Source organism: Lepisma saccharinum, chromosome 10 (assembly GCF_977018435.1).
Source record: "Lepisma saccharinum chromosome 10, izLepSacc3.1, whole genome shotgun sequence".
Classification (NCBI taxonomy): domain Eukaryota; kingdom Metazoa; phylum Arthropoda; class Insecta; order Zygentoma; family Lepismatidae; genus Lepisma; species Lepisma saccharinum.
The window spans coordinates 25,632,570-25,654,791 of NC_139238.1; the positions used below are offsets into that span (position 1 = coordinate 25,632,570).

Here is a 22,222-nt window from a genome sequence, read left to right on the forward strand (position 1 = left end):
CAATTAGAACGAAATTAGAATTGATTTAGTATTCTTATGGTTGTATTACTGTATCAAAATGAAACTAAATTAAGTGGAGACACCATACATAAAATCCCACATATATAGAGTGGCCCACATAATAGCAGCCCGGCGTGGTAATACCGGTTACCGGCCAAAAGAAAGTTAGGAAAAAGTAGGATAATGTGAACACGGGCTTACCTGCATGTTACCTGAGATGCTGAAAGTGGCCCCCGTTAACGCCAGACACTTCTGCGAACGTTGGTAATGTTTTGCTGCAGTTTAGCCAGGGTATGCATACACCTCCTGCTTTAAGCATCCCCAGAGATAAAAATCACAGGGCGACAATTGCTGTAAATGAGAGGGCCACAACCCCTTGCTTACTGTGCGCTCTTCTGTAAACAGTTCATGCACCAATGCCAGGGATTCGTTCGAAGTGTGGCCCCATCTTGTTGGAAGTAGGAGTATAGTCTTTCCTTCTGGTGTCAGTTCGTTGGAAGAAGCCACGATAAACTGCACTATTCACTGTTGATTCAAAGAACACTGGACCAACTATACGTGTTCCTGAAACTGCACACCAAACACCAATTTTTTGGTCATGAAGGGGTGTTTTGTGCAGGATATGTGGATTCTCAGCAGACTACAGAAGGTCGTTTCATGTCCATGGTAACAAAGTTAGAACCCACCTGACCTTAAGAAAAACCATGACGCCACGAACGGTGGTGCCCCACGTGATACCCCTGTCTTGCAGCAATGGCCCTGCAGCGGAGTTTCCATTGGAGGAGACTGCGTCGAAGAACACATTGGTCCAAAAGATCATATTCCTCCTGACAAGCTTTCCAAAGACCCTCAATTGTGCGGGGTCGTCTGCTTCCCAAGGCTCGTTTCAACAACGGAAACCCACAAAAATCCATGGAAGAGGCATCGGGGGATTTCACAGGGATGTCTGTAAAGGGGATTGCATGAATGCCCGTTTCACGTGCCATCCGATCCATGTATGCCTGCGTGGACTTTGCCGTATGACTGGAAGCCTTGTCCTGGTGGATGACAACACGAGATGTGTCGCTGCCATAGAGAGAAGTAATTTCATGTCTGTAAAGTGGCTCCAAAATATTCGTCTGGTAATAGGCTGCATTTATTTTAGCCTTTTTTACCACTCTGCGCGGTGGAAGTTTGCTGTTATGGCAGTAACCACCAACAACCATGAACCTGCGTGGAAAACTTTCAGCACATTCACGTACCCACTCAGATCGACCTCTTGCATCACGTGGACGATAGTAGATGGCCCTTTTTTACCACATCCCGACAGATACACCCATGCTTCATCCAGGGACACCACATACTTCCAGCGGTCCTCTGCCAGATGTCGTTCGTAGTGCTTCCGACTGTTGGTCTTCCTCTCCTGGACATGTGAGGCACGCAACTTATGAACTTGAGCCTTGTGCTTCGTAACAAGTTGTAAATCTTGGGCTATGATGCGATTTACAGTTGCAGGGAAACATTGCACTGCCTGTGCAATCACTCTTTGCGTTGCAGGGTTTTCACATCGCACCAAGGATCTCACTTTCCGCACAACATCGGAGGAACGCTTGGGCTTATGATATGTCCGAGGCCCACTTTGACTGGTTCCAGCAACAGGTACAGTGCAAGTTTTATGGCGATTCAATACTGCATTGATGCCCTTCTTTGACACATGGAATGCTTTCATGTGGCACTGTTTAATTATCTGGCTATAACTATAACCAACGTCGGAAAGGGCACAGATGTACCCCTCCCAAAATACTGGAATTTTTGGTGCCATATAAACACTCACTCACACACCAACTATCGTTTTTGCAAGTCAACACACAGTAGTTTCGTCCTACTGGCTCTGGCTGCTCTCTGCTATGCCTACGTGCTGCTCCTTGGTGATCGAAATCGTTACCATCAACGTGAAACAACCTTCTGTAGTACCGCGTATTCTGCGCATTCACGTAACCCGATAAATGGAACCACGCTTCGTCGGACTAGAGTACAGCAGAGGGTCCAAACGTCCATCTGCAATCATTGTCAGTAACCAATTACAGTACGCAACCCGTTTAGCTGTGTCCGGCTCCTTCAGTTCCTTGACACATGTTACTCGGTATGGCTCCAGTATCAGAGACTGCAGCCAGCACACGCTGACACGTTGTTCGTGACACACCGACTTGCTGGGATAGTTTTCGGTAGACTATTTCGGACTTTGTGTTATCCGCTGCTGAATACATACAATTATTAGCTCATCTCTGGTATTACCCGGCCGGACTATTTTTATGTGGGCCATTTGGTACTATAAAAACCTTATTATTTAAAGTGCCGCGGAAGTTAGGGCGTCTGACTACCATGCGAGAGATCCGGGTACGATCCCCGGCGGGGGAGAACCGGGATTTCTTCCACCTGTTCAAGCGGCTCCGGCGCCCACCCAGCGTCGTACAAAGTGGGTACGCGGAGGAAACTCTGGCGGCCAGGAGCGTGGTGCTGATCACATCACACCCGTCCCCCTTCGGCTGTGATTAAGAAAGTGTGTGGCCCTATATGTCTTCATGGCGTGGTGCAAAGCACAGGGGAGCACTTTACTTTACTTTTTACGTTGTTATTCAAAAGCCATGACACTACTGTTTGTAACTGTATAGTTTTCCCTTTTATTTCATACATAATTAATAGAACTTTGAATAAAAAAAAAATTAACCTTGTTTGTCACATGAAATGGCTGATATAGAAATTTACTAAATATAGGGACATTGATGTTACATGTTAAATTGTACAACCCATATTCGATGAATATCTACAATTTCATTGTCGAACAAAAACAGATGGTTATTGGAGGATATTCTGTTAAATATTTAATTTCAATAGCTGTGTTAACAAGCAAAACATGAACAAATTAAAAGTTACTATACTAAAAACATCATATTCGTTACTAACTCAAATGGCTTGGTATGAATGTACGTGATCAAGAATTTCTAACAATGGCTGTTTATTGAGAATATGACGTATATGTGCGAAAAAAAAATAATTACTTCGTTGAATCGAAATTTTGAAGTCTCTCAGAATATAAGATAACATATCGGAGAAGAACAATGTATCGCTATTCCGAGATTCAGCCCAATAACGTGTAGGTCAAGATGTTAAGTTTCTCGAAGCTATTGTCACTCTGCTTTATCGTAGCTCGTGGCAAAGTATATCAGATGCAATGCACGTACACAAAAGATTTCAGGCCATTTCTTAAACAGATAAAATCGACGAGCTTACAAATTAATTTAAAATCCAATTCTTTTTAAAATAATCATAATTGAAGTTCCCCTACTCAGAGTACTCTGAAGCCCACTCGAAGCATCGGATTGGGGTGAAACGTAGTCTAGAGGTTATGGAGGCATTGGGAAAGCGAATGCTGCCGAAAAAATAGTTGAAAATTTCACCACCAGACGGAAATGTGGCGTTTAGAATTAATTCACCTACTCAGAGCCGTTTGCAGCCCGTTTGAAGCAAGATATTACGGTGAAACTTGGTATAGAGGCTACGGAGACTATGGGGAAGCGAATGCTAAAGAAAAAAATAGTTCAGATGGAATTGTGATTAGACGTAATTTTGATGGAGTGATACTGACAGAGGAATATCTGTTATTGTGGAATCGGACTTCGACTACGAGATGGCGATGCTCTACAAGCAAACAACATTAATTAGATCAAGTCAAATATACCAATTACGTCTAACCGAAATTAATACATCACTCTTTTCTTTATAAATATGACTGTTAATAAACAGTAGTGCTTCTCTTTAAAATTATCGACACAGAATTTCTGGAAAATGTTCCGCTTTCTTACATGAACATTAGCCCCGTTTATTTCGCTGCACTTTTTGACTCTATTTGCACTTAGACTGAACACACACTAAGGTCCGCTTCAGACGAAAGCATTTTGCCTTATCATTTATCTTAACATTTGTGCCATGACCAGTGTAAAGTGAAACATATTATGGCATTTCAGATACCATGGAATATTTAATGGCATTTCTCAAAGATAGAAGCGCGCCTCTTTTCCGTAGCATAACCAATCAGAAGCGAGCTGTAATGGCGGCCGAGTGAGATGTAAGCAACGTCTCACTTCACATTTTTACAAGCCGATAACTATTCAACCGACAGGAATAACGTTTCCCTATAAAAAGGTGTTTGGTACAAATCAATGGCACTGCCTAAATACATACTTTATATTTTATAACGTATACAGAACACATGTTGACTAATATGTTGGTTGTTTCAGTCGTAAACGTCGTGCACTTAATTATAGATGGTGTAACTCGGTGTGCCTTTCGTGCTGTATAGCCTATATTATACATCACAATCGCAAAAGGTAACCGGAATGTAACATGAAATGCTTCCATGTAAAGTACTGCCTGCAGCAAGTTCTTTGGGAGCATTTACATTAACATTTTTGCTAGCATAAATGGCTAAGAAAATGCTCCCATCTAAAGCGAGTCTAACGCCGCACCCAGAAGCATGTAGGCACAGCTGTAATCCCACGGGTTACTCACCTGACACACCGACAGCAGCGAGCACACCCCTGGAAGTGGCTGTGTGGCTGACACACCACTTCCAAGACCAAACGAAGTAATATGTAAACTTCAGTGACGTAGCGTTATAGTACGCCGGGCGTTCCCAGATTTAAAATTTCAAAAATGCGTAAATGATGTGAATATAAAGTAAAACGTGACTAATTTCATGTATGTTTGACCTTCATGGCATTATAATAGCTATTTTTCGCCATCCACTTGAAACGCTCCACTAACAACACTGGTTCTAGCATCTTATTTCAATGCCTTTCCTGCCTGGACGCCGAGCAGGTTTGGCGTAAAGGACTCTATATTCCTTGCTGCCTTTCTGGAGAGAAAGCTTGGATCTCTACAGCACGCGCATAAATGCTCTCTCGTACGCCAGCGTTCAGCCTGTGGCTGCTCTACCACTTAACCCGCAAAACTATTATTATTATTATTATATCGTTAGTATTTAACTGTTTAATATTGTGTCAACGGAAATGATTAGCATTCATTTGAAAACTCTTAACATCGAATGGTCTCTGGACAAAATTATTTTCAAATGTTTATGAACATTCTCAAGATGTATTATAATAAACAGTGGTCTGAATTACTAATCGGCCCTGTTACGTCAGTTGAGTGTACGATAGTTGGATCATCCACGCACCTCCGTGTCAAAGTGTTTTGCACAGCGCGCCAACACGACAGAGGCCCTTGATTCGAATCCCGGCGTGAGCACGGGTGTTCTTTGTGAGTGTCCATTCTTCAATATCATCACTCATATTCGTAATCGCGATTAACCAAAAGTGGTAGAAAAGCGACGTAGAATAAACCAAATCAATCAGTAGTTGGATCATCCACAACAATGACGTCTACTGTTGTGCAGAGGCGCTCGTGATTCAGGTAGGTTTTTAATGACTTGCGTCATGCAGAAAGATATACAAAAAGGTATAGAACACCAGAGTTCAAAACATCTGTGGCATAGTGAGGCATCTAATTTTCTAGCTAAAACATGCATGGATGATGTTTTATTGAAAACCCAGCTGACTTCAGGCAAATAAACAATACATGTGGCGACTAATACCATAAGTAAATTATTAAGCATGAAATGGCCGACCCTTCCTTCGGACTTGGCGTTCCCACCCGAAATGTCCATGCTACGCCACTGGTAAACTTCAAGCGACAGTAGCAGAACTGAAAAGAAACTCCGTTCAGCAACTCGCCATGCCAAGGAAAAGAGGAAAAGTCAATGAAGCAATAGGTGTCCGCAGGATTTTTCCAGGAAGGGGCAAGCAAGGTGATTTTTTTCCAGAGGGGGGCAAAAGAGGCATATTTCCTCCCATAATAGCGATACCGTCTCAAAAAAAACACTGCTTCAGTCTGAAATTATCAGGTCCCTTCCAACGCCCTTATAATAATTAACATAAATTACGTTGACTGAAATGAAATTATGTGTGAAATATATAGTTTTTAGGCGAACATTCATTTTCCAGGTGGAGGGAATGGCCCTCCTTTGCCCCCTTCCGGACGTCCATGCAATGAAACGCCACTCAAAGAAAAAATCACCAATAAAAAGAGTCAATCAGTAATGAGATCTAACGTCATTTCTAGATTTGCACACATGAACATCCGAAATTTATCTTTCAAAAATGAAATACGTGTTGCTAAAAACATAAAATATATTTGTTAAAAAACTAGATAAAAAAAATTAAAAATGTAATTTGTAAAGAGAAAAGTTATCGTTCTCCTGCGGTGGACTCGAACTCGCAGACCCGACTTACCTTAAGTCCACCTGCTGTAACCAACTTTTTTTTTTTTTTATTAAAAAGTAAAGCCCCCTAAGCGGAAGCTTCCCCCATCACATTCACTAATATCATTTCATTCACATTTCTATTTCAGGACTTTTTCAGGACAGACAATCACAAATACTCATGCCTTACCTGGGACTCGAACCCAGAACCCCTGGCGTTGTAGCGCGCTCTGCTAACCACTTCGCCACGGAGGTCGACACCACTTCGCCACGGAGGTCGACAACCAACTGAGCTACCCAGGACAACTAACAAAGAAAGCTTAAATGTTATTGTTAAAGTGACACATGGTATTTGCACATGGAAAACATTGTGGGGCCATTTTGGCATTTCAATTCCCGTGTTATACAGCAGTTCCCCTTTGGAAATAACATGCGAAAACTTTTCTTTTCACTACATCAAAGCATAAATGCAAAGATTCAGTTTCCAGTGCTAAGAAATCTTTCTCAAAATTGGTGCAATACCGAGACAACAGCAAGCAAGCATCTTAAACAATGCACCTTAACATTAACAATGATTCAAGCCTTCTCGGATAGATGGCACTACATTAGCTCCTGCAAATAAGACATTAAAATATGTTGACAACTAGCAATGGAATTACGTTAAGAAAACTTTAGAGCGACAAAATTGAAAGTATATAATGTACATTAAAGATAAATTTATTACTACTGTACAAAATCAAGTGTTTTTACAAACTTTTAGAGAGCTTCAGGAAGTTTCGGAGTATTTTTGAAAAACTAAATATGCTGACCAAGGCAGTAATTTATTTTATTAAAAACATAAACTAAACGTAACGTTTCAACCTTCTAGCAAGATCTTCTTCAGACTCTGTATCAAGTACAAAAGTAACAAGATACAAAAACAGGGTATTTTATATATACACAAACATTACTCCCTCCAGACTATTTAGAAAGTTGTTTGGAACTTTCTAGCAGGTGACTTTGGTTTGGAATAAGGAGTATGGGGAAGACCACAGAAAAGATATGCAAAGTGCTTAGGAAAGCGGGAATTAAAACTTACAGGAAGGGAGGGAGAAGCATCTTAGGAATAGCGAGGAATGCAAACAAGAAAAAGGAAAACAGAGAAGAGGAAGAGGAAGGGATTATCTACGAAGTGAAATGTAAAGAATGTCAGAGTGTGTACATAGGAGAAACGAAAAAAAGGCTGAAAGACAGGTTCAAACAACATAGGGATGATGTACGACTTAAGAGAGAGAGAGAAATGCAATATTTAAACACACGAGAGAAACAGGCCATGACATAGAGTGGGATGAGGCTAAGTAGATAGGAAGGGAGAAGAGAATGCTAGTGAGAAAATGGAAGGAAGCCAAGGAAATAGAGAAGAAAGGTGAAGAAGACACAATGAACTGGAATGGGGGACTGAAGTTAAACAAAGAATGGAAGAAGATGTTAGAAAGAGTGGAAAGGACAAGAGAGAAAGAGGAGAGGAGAAGGAAGAAAAAATGAAGGGAAAAGAGCGTGAGATTAAAAGTCCAACCACATTCTATATGGAAGTAATTGGGTTTAGCCTTTTAGGTGAAAGTAAAGTTGGCAAGTGAAAGTCACCTGCTAGAAAGTTCCAAACAACTTTCTAAATAGTCTGGAGGGAGTAATGTTTGTGTATATATAAAATACCCTGTTTTTGTATCTGGTTACTTTTGTACTTGATACAGAGTCTGAAGAAGACCTTGCTAGAAGGTTGAAACGTTACGTTTAGTTTATGTTTTTAATAAAATAAATTACTGCCTTGGTCAGCATATTTAGTTTTTCATAATCATGGAAACAAGGCTTAATAGTATTTTTGAGAAGAGGCTGTGTACAACTATGACAATACTAAAATTGCAACACTTTAGAGTTTTACCAAGGAATAAAAGAGACGTCACTCTACAAGGAAAAATATGACAAGTCGAAAATCAAGTCAGTCAGTAGTTTGCAGTGTGCAGAAATTCTGAATGCAAATTACTCTCACACTTTAAACGTGTATAATGTTATATAGAGCTACTAACACTTACAACAAACGCAGCGGAACTTTTGTAGTCATATAATTCAAGGTCCGTTAACTTGTTTGCCGCCTGCTTTGGAAGGTCTGTTCATAACCCCCTTTTGAGCAAGCCGAGGTGGTTGTAAAACTGTGACGTCATATTTTTTGGCCATCCTTAGTGTGAAGGCAAGATGTGGTAGGAAAAATGTTCTGAGTAAGTGTGTGTGTAACCTCGAGAACAAAAATCTTGACCAGTCTTATCATTTGTTTGTTCAATACAAAACGAAAAATTGTAAAAGCAAAACAACTGAAAGTACTTCGTGTTTTGTCAATATTGTCGATATTTGAACCGCAGGATCCAAAAAATTAAAATAACAAATACCATAAAGTAAAAGCAATGGATCCAGAGCTGCTCTTTTTTAAATTCTTTCCAACACTAAACGTGGGTAAATTTGTGTTTTTGCTTACTTATATATTTTTCTATGCTCTATTACATTCCTGTATTCTGTGTAAGTTGTGTTGCGATGCTCTCAATATGTGTTTTTTTCTATTAAAAACAAGACCGTTGTATACTTTACAGTGCTGAAAATAGCAGACACTCGGAGAAGTTTCATCTTGATGACGTCACAGAAAGTTATGACCAGACCTTCAAGAGCGGGGGAAACTAGCGGTCTACGGACCTTGATAAAATTCATAGTATTCGTGAAGTGGAGAATAGTTTTCATGTGCATTAGTATAACATGTTTCAGTGCTCTCTGGAGCAAGCGAACGAAAACAAGTATCTGCGCATATATTGAGGCGAGACGGCTCCACTCTCTTTCCTCCCCTTCTCTGACGCTATGCTCGGTTTAGCTCCAGAGATTGTTGGGACAGGGTATAGGCATAGGTAGTCTGAGTCTATGAGTGTGAACCTCAGTCTTGCATCCAGAAGAAACACTCTAACCACTCACACCTGTGTTCATTCGTTTATCTGCACCTTTCAGCTAATCAAGAAGATGAGGATGAATGATAAGACGAAGTGATAAAAGGAGAAGCGCAACACCCATGAACAGCAAACAACACAAATCCCACAGTGGCTTATACTGGATGCCAGCCCAGACGCCGGAGCCTCGTTAGCTGGAACATTGCAGTTACCGGTGTGTGCTGCGTGAAAGTGAGATTGACATCTCCACTCAATAGGTCACCCCTTACACCCCACACACCAGTTTATACGTACTACAAACATGTTTATTTTCTGACTTATCAGCGACTTTGTCACTTTCGAGAATAGAGGAGAGGAGTTTCGCTTGATCACTTACTCTTGGAACAAAAACTTTATGTATTATTTCATCTGCTATGATGAAAGTATAGTCTGATTAATGATCTATGGTTTAATTACTTCGAAATATTGAGTGACTGATTGATTTGATTTCTATAAGTTTATTTTTCTGCCACTTTTGGCTAATGACGATGATGAGGATGAGTGATGATATGATGAAATTGATGAAGGGAAGCTTACAAGGAACACCCATGCTCAGGTGGAGGTACAAACCAGGAAATCCTTCGGAATAGACTGCAATGCCTTATTCGTAATATACTTAGACCAGACGTTGAGATACTCTTCCAGATTGTTGATGCTCAGATGAATAACATAGTAATGATATCCCAAATGCGTACAAAAGTATTTCATAAAATGTCCATTGCAGATCCACTTGTGCAGCCATTGAACGGACACATGGCATTTTCTGCTAACTTTGACCTTGAATAATTTAACAATTACAAGACAAATGAAACTAAAAATTTTCATAGTTACTAAGTTCCATGCATAGTTCCAACTCGCCAAATTTCATGAAAATCGGAGATGGTGAGGTTGAAAATTGCACATATCTGTGTTGATTTGGCATGGAATGACGCCATTAAATTATAGAGATAGAAAAACAGAAAATTCAAATTCATGCACTTCAAAATAATAAAAAACAATTTGTTTGCGCTTAACAAAAATTCCCCTTCTACTGGTGACGTTTCGGCACTTCACACGGTGTGTTTAAAATATAAAATCAAAGTACTTACCGTCACGACGTGCTCCATTGGCCCTCCCTTCCTCACCAGCCACGTCATTCTCTTCCTGGCCACGTCCTTGGCCGTGTCAATGGGCAAGGTGAACTGCGAAAGAGTGAGGAAGGCGGTCAGGTTGGCTGTGTAGAAGGAGGTGAGGATTGTGATGAAAATCCACCAAGTAGCGAACAGGAGCCTTGAGGAGTCTGTGGAAGAGACAAATTATGTAAACCTAGTAATACAGGGTGTCCGAAAAGTCACGCAACCGAAATTTTGAACGTACGTAATTTTTCTACAAAAACCGACACGAATCTTGCATTGGGTATTAACTCTTATCAATGTGGATTGAAACATTAAACAACGAAATGATTCTCTACGTGAACTTTCAGTTTGGAGAAAATTTTACTAAGGTGGAAAACGTTTTTGTACGAAGAAAAGAAAACATATAAATTACAGATACGGAACCATTTTGTAACATTTTATTTATGTGTATCGATGGTATCTGTAAAAATCACAGGAGGCAACTGTCCCCTTGCCTCTCTGCGTACACCAATACATGGAGGTCGCTGAAAGAGGTTTCATCCAATCATCTCCTTACGCAATTATACTGTAGAAGAAAATACGAAAAAAATATAAAACCAGAACTTTACGATATTGCAAAAATTCAGCAGTAGATAATAATGTACAGAGTGCTAGAGACAAGTCTACAGAATGTCCAAGAAGTTCGTGTACCCCTAGATTGCATTTAACATGTTCCGACTGTGTTGAAAATTGGGCGGAATTATTTAATTTTCAATACTCACATGACAATTGGTAGGTAACTAAGTCAACATGTTGATTACAAGCCAAAGGAAGTTCATGACTTTAAGTGCTTAATATTATTAGATAGTTTATGCATGCAGGAATCGCCATAATTGATTTTGTTCTTTCTTATATTGTTGTTGTCGTCGTGCTAAATTGTTCATATTGATTTTGTTCGCTCGCGAGTTTGTTATGTTACTAAATAAATATGCCTATATCTAGGGGTAATATGTACTATGTAGTAGAATCTAGGCGTAATATGTACTATGTAGTAGAATCTAGGGGTAATATATACTATGTAGTAGAATATAGGGGTAATATGTACTATGTAGTAGAATCTAGGGGTACAGGAACTTTTTTGACACCCTGTAGACGCTGAGTCTCTTACCTGTTATGGGGTTGAGGGTTGATCCTTGCTTCAGAAGAGCTCCGTACACAAACCAAATGCAGGATGAGAGGGGGAAGATCCTGGTAAGCCTGACACTTCCCTTGCACAGCTTCACTCTCACGAGGATGATGAAGTATACCACAGGGCCCATGAGAATCAAGAACAGCAGTATCAGATACCACACCTTTGGAATAGAGAAACAAATTCATTGCATACCATAAGTTTGTACTCGAGTACAGGTCCCTTGCCCAGATGAGGGGCCATGCCCCCCTCCCCTCGAACTATGAAATATTCAAATATGAACCTATAAAAAGCTACGAAAATAACATCGATAATTTTTCAAAGTTGTAAAAACTTGAATTTTGTCCTTGCATAAAGGAATGTGTTTGCTGTGTAGAGAGTCAGACTCCAGAAGTCGGCACTCGGCAGTGTGCAATAGTTGGAAATTTTAGCTACATAACCATTGATATAAGGAGACCGAACGTCCCCATTTAATCGGGACATTTGATCGCTGTCCCGACTTTGATCGAACTGCAATTGTGATGCAAAAAGTCCCATTTTTTAAAACTCACAGTTTGACATGTTCTTTATCTTCATAATCATTGTTAACACGTATAAATTAATTTATAAATATATATTTTTAAACATTTAAAGATTATCATGGTCTTTCAGTGGTCCCGGTATAAGAAAAGAAAGTCCGCCTCCTGTGGAGGAGTGGTGAAACACTCCACGCTACGAAACCAGGGGCCCCGGGTTCGAATCCCGGCCTGGACATGGATGTTCACTGTGTGTCCCTTCGTCAATATCATCATATCATCACTCATCCTCATTCAAAATTTGTAAAATACTGTTCAATGTGTTAATCATGTACAAAATACTTGTTTGTAACTGCATATAGCTATGTTTATATAAACCCAATAATAACATTAACGACTAAAGCATAAAAGTGTATAAAACAAATTTCTTTTTCTAAAAGCAAGTAGTAATAATCGGTGTCCCGACAGAACGTACCAGCGAGAAAACGTACCACTCAGCTAAACACCTATCTTCAAAATATTTACTCCACGACAAAAAGTATCACTTCAAGGAAGACGCTTCAACTTAAAATCAAAAGAGAATAAAGTGGTTAGTGGCCCGTCGAGTGATCACGTTTGTGGAGTCCCGAATGATGCTCAGTTAGATGTGAAGAAGCGTATGGAAGAGGAGAAGAAAAGGGTTCGAGAGGAAGACACGCCAATTACCAAGATTTACAACGATACTCTAAGCAACCTACACGACAAAGGTTAGGTTAGGTTAGGTTAGAACTGACATAACTAAAACAAAAATCGGAAAAAAGACGAAAAGATAAAACAAAAGAAAAAAATGTGGACGACAGTTTAACCACAGCTGATTTTAAACACGCCAAAATAGCTATATATGCATTATATAGTAATTATGCCAGTCCAAAGCGTGGATAAAGTGTGATGGAAATCAGCAAAAAGCATCAAGTGGTACGTTTTGTCTCATCGCAAATATTTCTAGACTCATCAGAAGACCCTTCGCAGGTAGCCGGTCAGGTGGTAGGCACGTTTTGTCGGTGGTACGTTCGGTCGCATATTCGTAAAAATCGTATGTGTTCATCGATATTTAATCAGTCTTGTTTGAACTTGTTTTATTTTAAGTGCACTTTATGCACAGCTAATCGGGACTGGACCTACAGTTTAAACTGGGATCCGAACCACTATGCAGACTACCGAGGCTCTGGTGACTGGACCTATGGCCAGTATATTTATGTGTGAGACTTTTTGTGTGGACCACATGTGTTTGTGATTGTCCCTTCATCTATTTCATTTTAATACCATTCATCCTCATCAGAGGGCTGCACAGCGGCCAGAATCGCTTACTAGGCCCGCCTGGCTGGTCGGGCGGGCGAGTAAAACTATATACCTGGGTTTTGACCCGTCAAGCATCGAAAGCCCACGGGTACCTGGAAGGACTTGCAAAACGAAGCTCGCTTATCTTCAGCGAACGCTCATTCCGGTTTTGCACCGTCTCCAGATACATGAGTCACGCAGTCACCGTTGCCAACTTTTAGATTCTAAACTGGTCTAGGAGCACTTAAAATGTTCATCACTTTTATCAATTTGAAATAGCAGACATTTATTCCTCGGTAGAAAACATTTGTACCACTCAAACCCAGTGGGTTCCAAAACTAACGGGCCAAGGTGCAAAAGTGGGGGAGGGGGGCAAGGACAGTTTAATTTCCCTTCATACATGATGAAGGCCTCCCCCATGGCGCAGTGGTAGCGTCATTGCCTTGTAATCAAGGCGTCCCGGGTTCGATACCCGGTGGAAGCACAAGTGGTTCGGATCCCACTTTAAACTGTAGGTCCAGTCCCGATTAGCGTAACTGTGCATAAAGTGGACTTAAAACACCAACTCAAACCTTCATACATGAGGTTAGCGTGGTGCAAAAGTTTCAAAAAGTCGGGGGGAGGGTCAACTGCACTTTCTCGGCCCCGCCCCTAATTACCGCCACTGCTGACACCTGTAAAGGAGTACGAACTAAGTTTCGCAAAAAGTGCCATCGTAAATATTTTGAAACTTTGTGTGACTGGTGGTTGTTCTATATTATACTTTTTTGGGGGGGGTGCTCCCCTATGGCGCAGTGGTAGTGTCGTCGCCTTGTAATCAAGTAGTACCGGGTTCGATACCCGGTGGAAGCACATGGTGGTTCGGATCCCACTTTAAGCTATAGTCCAGTCCCGATTAGCCTTATTGTGCATAAATTGACCAAATAAATGAATCAGTCAATCAAACAGATTTTCTCTCTGGTGTAATTTTGCCAATTCAATATCCGAATTAGTTGCTCAAGATCCCCCCCCCCCTTGAACACTAAGGCACGATGGTCCATAAAATGGAACATGAAATCAGAATTTGCATTGTAAAAGGTTTTTGAATATTGTCATCTCTTTCAACAAATCGTCGTTCGCTCATGTTGTTGTAACACCAGTTAGCCTTGTTTCCATGATATGAAAAACTCAATATGCTGACCAACGCAGAAATTTATTTTATTTTAAAACATAAACTAAACGTAACGTTTCACCCTTCTAGCAAGGTTTTCTTCAGACTCTGTACCCAGTACAAAAAAAAAGTTGTTGATAGTTATGTAGTTCTACAGACCGCATTGATATTAATACGATGCAAAATATAATTATTGTTAACTTGTATCTTCAAAGGAGTGCAAATAGCAGGCAATGCTACTTACACATTCCAACAAACGAACAACGTAAAAATGAAACCGAGATTAGATTTACGATTTCAAGACCAGAAAAGTGACATAAAATGAACAAGACCCACAAACCAATCTGAAGACCTTCGAAACAAATTTGGAAAATGTGTGGTAGTTGGTTTGACATAATAATGAAACTAATTTGAGAAGTTACAAAAAACTTAGGTACATTGGCGTAGCAACATATCGCGAGGCCCTGGGCGAGATTAGAATGCAAGGCTCCATCCGTTCTTCAAGTTTGGAATATCAATGTGAATCGATATACAGTCATCAAGGAAACGTCAGGAAATTATTATATTTATATAATAGCCTATAATAATAATTAATTTCTGACGAAAATTATATGTAATAGTACGCGACAGAGAAATTTACACTTGGCAGAGCTACATTAACACACTGCTGGAATTTTCATTAACCAAGGCAGTAGTAATAGTACGTTTTTAAGATGTTCTTTAGACAGTAAGACAACTGAAATATCCTTAAATAAGAACCTTTAAATATAACCTATATATTATTTAAAGAATCGTTCTTTGTTTCCTCATTTCAAAATTTGTAGGATGTAAATGTAACAAACCGTGGCTTAAGTAGAAAATATCGATGGACGCACATAAAATGTCTGTGCTTGATAGAGCGGGGGGAAGGGGCTGCGGTAAACCACAATCCTGTCTAGGGGACTAAAGTATCTACCTTCAAGGTCTTCGACACAATCGGTTTCAACATCAACAAATCTTAAAACGACAGTCATTTGCACCATAAGTGTGAAATCTTTGAGGTAATCAATTAATACAGCTAATTTGACTTTTTTAATTAGCAATTTTGCCTTTCTTGCACATTAATTGTACCAGTTTACTTTGAATTTTAGGGCTTAGATGATAATAATAATTGTGAATCTCATTTTGTTTTTACGTCTTAATGTTCTTGTAATATTAAATATTTGACGCAGTGGTGTAACAAAATCGTAAAGTACGCGTCCGCAAGAAACAAATTTGGGTCCCTCAAGTACAATCAGATTCTTCCAGGAAATGTATGTAATTACTTAGAATGGCTGGTTGTGGCTACACTTACATTAATAATTATACAAATCGATGCTCTACCTCTGAATTTTCACAACATATCTTTCTTTGACATTTATGTATTCAAAAGAAGAAAATACAAATACTTACTTATCCCCTTCCCCGCCCCTCTTAACAGCTGGGTGGATAAAAATAATGTTTTTTTTTATTATTTTTTTTATTTTTTTTATCTAAATCGATCTTTTCTTTGGCATCGTACACATAGACATATTTTTCAAATAGAAAGGCTTTTTCTCATAAACGGCCCTGTAAAATATTTGAACAGTTTGATTAAAGCAAATAACAAATTACATGTAAATATGCATTTCTCTGTTTCTGGAACTGAACATAATGAACGTAATATGAAAATGTTTGTTAATGAAACTATTATAATTTCAGTAACGTTTCTTACAGTGCAAATATAAATTCTGGATGTACTTTATACTTTAACTTAAAATAATATTTACAGTCTTTGTAGCCGAATTTTGAGGTTTTAATGATAGTTATTGAATTTTAAATCAAGGGAAATTTAGCTGTTTTTTTTCAGATGACATATTACATTTATTTTCGTATGAGCTTCACCCCATCAGGACATATATTTTGTTTCCTTTATTTCCTTTCTTAGAGCATAATAAACACCATTAAATGAATACGAGATTAATATACTTTCACAAAAAGTGATTCTGATATCTACAAATTTCTTGTGTACATTATTCTGTAATTTTATTTAAAGTGATTTCAATAAGTGATTTTTTAAAATAGAATTCCCCAATTTAAATTTTGATTTAAATCAAACCACCTTGCTTAACAGAAAGCTGGCTTCTGGACAGCGAATGACACTTTTACATTAGATCTTGCCCTTTCTCGTTCAAGAGTGAGATTACTGAGTCCGGTAAATTTGGACTGCATCATACCATTCGACACTACCTTCCAGAAGTTTTTGCTAAGTTTCAATTTTGAGAAAGATAGTTCTTTCTTCGTGGTTGTTACTTGAAGAGTAGGAAACAAACAGAAGGCGGTACAGGATACAGAGAACACTGGAAGCTAGTGTAGAGCTATCAAGGAGTAGAAACTTTGCCAAACCACTTGATTTCAGATTTAATCACATTCCTAAAACGTAAAACTTTATCAGGATATTCTGAAGATAAATCATCCTCGTGCCCGCTACAGAGGGCAATAGCCGCATCTGAAGTTGTAGGAACGAAGGAAGAACTGCTAATATTATCCATACCCTTCTTCAGTTTAAAACACCGGAAGCATTTAAATGCCCCATACTTTGCTCCGTGGCAGTTTGAGGTGCTTTATCATTAACATATTAAAATCGGGTAGGCTATGCAAGGTCACGACACAGAAGAAAAGCCTAGACAAAGCGCTTTCTATTCAAGAAAATAGTAATTCGATAAAATTGTCCAAGCAATTTTTGCGTTAATGTTTCACATGAGAAATGAGAATTGTTTTGACATTTTGGGGCCCCTTAGGCTTAGAGCTCCCGCCCGCCTCTGATTTGACGTATTCATGCAAATTATAACGTTAAACTAGAATATAAAGCCAGATAAAAAAATGTTTTAATTTTATTGCCCACAAAAATTAGCCTTTTCTTTCTCACTTCCATTTATTACGTTTTTCGTATCAACCTCATGGGAGGCGAGGCCCCTACATGCGCGAGGCCCAGGGTGGTCGCCCACTTCACCCATCCCTTGCTACGCCAATGGTTATACAACCTCAAGGCACCTGCGCCTAGCAGAAATTCAAATATTTCCATGCGTAGTGAAATATAATGGCCGTTGGCAACACTGACAGGAGTGCTCGCTTCTACTTGCAAGAACTACATCGAGTCTCACGGGTCTTGTTAAGACCCGGGTAATAGAAAAGCTTGGCAGGCATCGATGCCTGTGCACAACTGTGACGTGAAGCTCGCTTGCGCGATGTCGAACACCTGGGCTTGACGTGCGTGTTGCATATTATTGTAGGCGCGCCTCCTCGCAGACGGGTTTGTTCCGGGTCTTGTGCAGGTCTCTAATCCTCATATTCGCAATTAGCCAAAAGTGGCAAAAACGCGAAGTAAATAAATCAATTCATTCATTCACTCACTCCACAGAGTATCGAACCCGGGACCCCTTGATTACAAGGCGTTGTAGTTGGCAAGTGGATTTTATTAAGGGTAATAATATGATGAGTATTATTATGAGAGGAAAGAAGACTTCACAGGATTCTTGTTGGGAAACCTGATGGTAAGAGACCTGTAGGAAGGCCAAGACAAAGATGGAGGGATAAGTTGAGATGGACCTAAAGGAAATCGGTAGGGATGGAAAAGAGTATATAGATCTTGCTCAGGATAGGGACAGCTGGAAGGCCTGTGTTGCTGCAGCCATGAACCTTCGGGTTTAAGAAGGATAGAGAGTTAGTTAGTAGTAATAATAATAGGAGCATCAGTTCATTACGCCGAAAAGCCGGGAATTAATCAAAAGTCTTTTTTTATAAAAGTGTTTAAAGCTCTTATATAAAAGTGTTCTACAAAGACAAAAACCAAGAAACCTGAACAATATTACCCAAGAGGAAACATTTGATTCTGCTTTTTGGTTCACTTGAATACTTTCACATAAAGTATGTATAAATTGACAGCCTTTTATGTTAACAAAAGAGGCGAGGCGAAAAGAAATAGAGGACAGCGCCTCAATTCATTCGCATTGACTTAATAGCAGAGGACGGTATTTTGAAGTTCTCGTCTGAAAGAGAAAATGAAGAAATGACGACAATTACCCTGTCAAGAGGCTTGAAACATGCGACCATTTTCATTATCGGTAAAAAGAAAACTGCTTGGAACCAATAAGAAATTGTCAGATCGATATGAGTTCATCGTCATTAAAGTGACACAAATGTCTCCTTTGTTCATTTTTTTATTGGAGTGATGTTATCTGCTGTCCTGCTTGAATTGAACTTATTCATGTCCTATTTTCTGTGCAGACGTAATGCCATTGTGAACAAAACAAAACTTCTGCATATAGCCAAAAGTATTTTGTATACGAAATGAGACCAAAGTTAGGGATAAGCATACCTAAGGCTTGGAAAAGAGAATATTGAACTTGGTTAAGGTGACAGGTACCGAAGGTGGGTAAAAACCCAAAGGTATTTTATGAAGGTATCCTGTACCTACATGGTCGTGAGGTCTAAGGCGTCAGGCTTCGGTTGATTTGCTTTATTTTACTTCGCTTTTTTGTGCCACTTTTGGCTAATTTGCGAAGATGGGGATGATGAAATTGATGAACACTCACAAGTATCCATGCCCAGGTCTGGATTTCAACCCGAGACCCCTGGTGCGGTAACGCGATGTGCTAACCACTGGGGCCGGCTGTTAGGCTTTGGGCTTAGGCTACAGGACACATACGGGTTCGAGTCTCCTAGGGGGAACCATAGCAACTTTTCTCCTGAGATTTTTCGAAAGAAGTAAATGACTGTTTTAAAATGAGAGGAAAACGTTGAATTGTACATGTTTATAAAAACTTGTAAAAGAGATATTGAAAATAGTCATAAAATATAAAAGAAATAAAAATGCATAAGATTGTGCAAATTATACTTTAAAAATTGAAACATGTGTGACTTATTTGAAAATGGAATACACACACGCATACTGATGCTATCTCTGCCGAATTTTACAAACCATATACATATAATTCAATAATATGTTTATGAGCGCACAAAGTTATAAATATTGGTTAACCTTTGTAAACTTGCTCATAAAAATACATTTTAAAATGTTGGTATAAAAATAGAGCATGGTGTACGTGACCAGATTCAGAGTACTGAATTTCTCGCTTAGTATCTACACTCACAATATAACCAAAAACAAATGAGTTCAGCAGTTTTGTAAATTTTCAAAGCCTTTCCTCACCTCAGCTTGGAAAGGTGCCAGCAGCCCAGAACCTGTTGCAGAATCTAGAGGTCTCTTCATCAAGATGGCAAACCTATCCTCTCCAATATTCACCGAATAGTCAAGCACGTCATGGTAGTCATCGTAGACGGGCACAAAGGCTGCGGCGAAATCAACCTCCTGGAAGCAGAGGAGAGAAATTAGCATTCAAAATTATTTGTGATTTCTTGAAATTCATTAAAAATACATTTGTAGTATACGTACATAGGCTATACGCGTACGTAGGATAGTAATCTGCATAAAGAAGTTTGGGTACAGAAGTGTTTATAAATCATTGTCAATTGACTGTTCGGGATCTTTCACTAAACACACAGCCACGAAAATAGGCGGCTGGGCAGAATTGCGCTGTTGCCACATGTGGGAAAAGCAAAGGGAGAGCGGGACAAAAGTCGCTGGTTCCCGCGCACTGTGTGGCAACGTCAACCGAGCTGCGTTGCCTAGTTCCAGCGTCAGGCCGACCTCTCTCCAGGGCACTTTTGTGTCATCCCTGACCCTTCGAGCAAATACTGTCAGTTTCTATCACATGGATTACAAAGACCAAATCTATCTTTCGTTCTCTTCGTAACGAACTGCTGCTCGTTGGGACCTTACCAATAATCCTAACCATTATGCTTGGGTGATGTAGCTTTGTCATTCATTCATCCTCACTGGTGAGCACTCGCCCTTGGCAGATAACTTGATGGTAATGGGCGAGAGGTTACTTTTCACACTTGAAATGGCACAACACTAGGAATTTGGGTTTGTATCTTCCAGTTTATATCAACGTGGTTAGATAAGGATATTATATGTCTATTCGATGATGAAGAGTTCCTCGGAGAAGACTCTTTGAGTTGCGCTATGCAGCTCGCTCAAACTCCCCGATCTTTCTCGTTCCTCGATCCAAAGCAAAAGACCCCACGTCGCCCGTTACACTCTAACTTATCCTTTCTTCCACCACCTGGTTATTGCTCCCTAATACTAGTTGATCAGCAACTTACTTTCAATCAACCAGGAAGATTGATTTGATACGAGGGTCACTATTTATATTTTGAGCCTAACAATGAAAAAACAGGAATTTGGCATTGAAAACTGCTTTATTGTTTTTCGAAGTATTCTCCTTTATGGTCAATACACTTTTGCATTCGTTCGAACCATTTGTCAAAGCAGTTTTTCCAATCTTCTTGAGACACCTCCATAATATGGTTTTTGAACGCATCAACGGCGTCTTCCGCCGACGAAAATCGTAGTCCACGCAATTTATTCTTGACATTCGGGAACAAGAAGAAGTCATTGGGTGCCAAATCAGGACTGTACGGCGGATGACCTATCAATTCGATTTTTTGACTGTTCATAAAGTCGGTTGTTAGACGAGATGTGTGACAGCTGGCATTGTCTTGATGAAGAATGATCCGACGGCGTTTGTTTGTTTTCCGTATTTGACCGAAGACCTCTGGCAAACAAATTGTTGTGTACCATTCACAGTTGACCGTTCTACGTTCCTCTAAAGGCACAGTTGCTACATGACCAATTTTCCCGAAAAAACAGGCGACCATTTGTTTCGATGTGCTTCGAGCGCGAACAACTTTTGTTGGATTGGGTTCATCTTGCAACACCCTACAGTCGACTGCTGTTTACGTTCCGGCTCATATGCATATATCCATGATTCGTCACTTGTTACAATCTTATATACGTCTTTTGGGATCCAACGAGAACATACCTTTCTCACAGCTAAATGATCATGTAATATTTTATATATGCTGGTGGAACTAATGCCTATGGTTGCCTCAATCTCACAGTATGTCACATGACGATCTTGCAGTATTAGGTTTTGCACAGCATCAATGTTTTCTTGAACAACAACTGATTTTGGACGACCTTCGCGAATCTCGTCGGTGAGCGAATGGCGGCCACGATTAAATTCGTTATACCAGCGTTTCACAGTGGCAAAGGATGGGGCTTCATCGCCAAATGTGGAAGTAAGTTGATCGATGCACTCTTGTCTTGATAATCCACGTCGAAAATCGTAAAAAATCATCGCACGAAAATGTTCACGAGTTAATTCCATTTTATTGTTGTCGCGCAATCTCCAAGGCAACATAAACAACACAAATCAAGCTATTGACAAAACATTTGAAGTACGTTATGGTCAATAATGCCAGACGATTCCGTGCAAACGTCAAATCGTGCCTAACTTCAATCAGTGTTGCCAAGGCTCAAAATATAAATAGTGACCCTCGTACTGACTTAGCATTCTTTGAATGCTTGAGAGAGTAACGGCCGACGAAGGAGGTTATTGCTTTTGGCTTGCTACTTTTCTCTAATCAGGGGAACCTGTTACGTCTTAAACCTCCGAAAACACGGGGTTGTGCTCCCACGTGGGAACAGCGCGAGCTTCTGCCACCCGCCTAATTTCATGGCCGTGCGTTTACATGG

The 22,222-nt window shown here is 39.8% G+C and overlaps 1 protein-coding gene across 1 annotated transcript in view; it reads right to left on the reverse strand.

The window, feature by feature from the left end:
• Positions 1–22,222, reverse strand: part of Ir76b (Ionotropic receptor 76b) — a 198,921-nt gene that overhangs the window by 92,946 nt on the left and 83,753 nt on the right. Inside the window, exons 4-6 of the mRNA XM_083129665.1 lie at positions 19,772–19,930; positions 11,560–11,743; positions 10,386–10,576 (exon numbers count right to left, since the gene is read on the reverse strand). Coding sequence (XP_082985791.1) covers positions 10,386–10,576; positions 11,560–11,743; positions 19,772–19,930 — 534 coding nt within the window. The remainder of the gene's footprint in view (positions 1–10,385; positions 10,577–11,559; positions 11,744–19,771; positions 19,931–22,222) is intronic.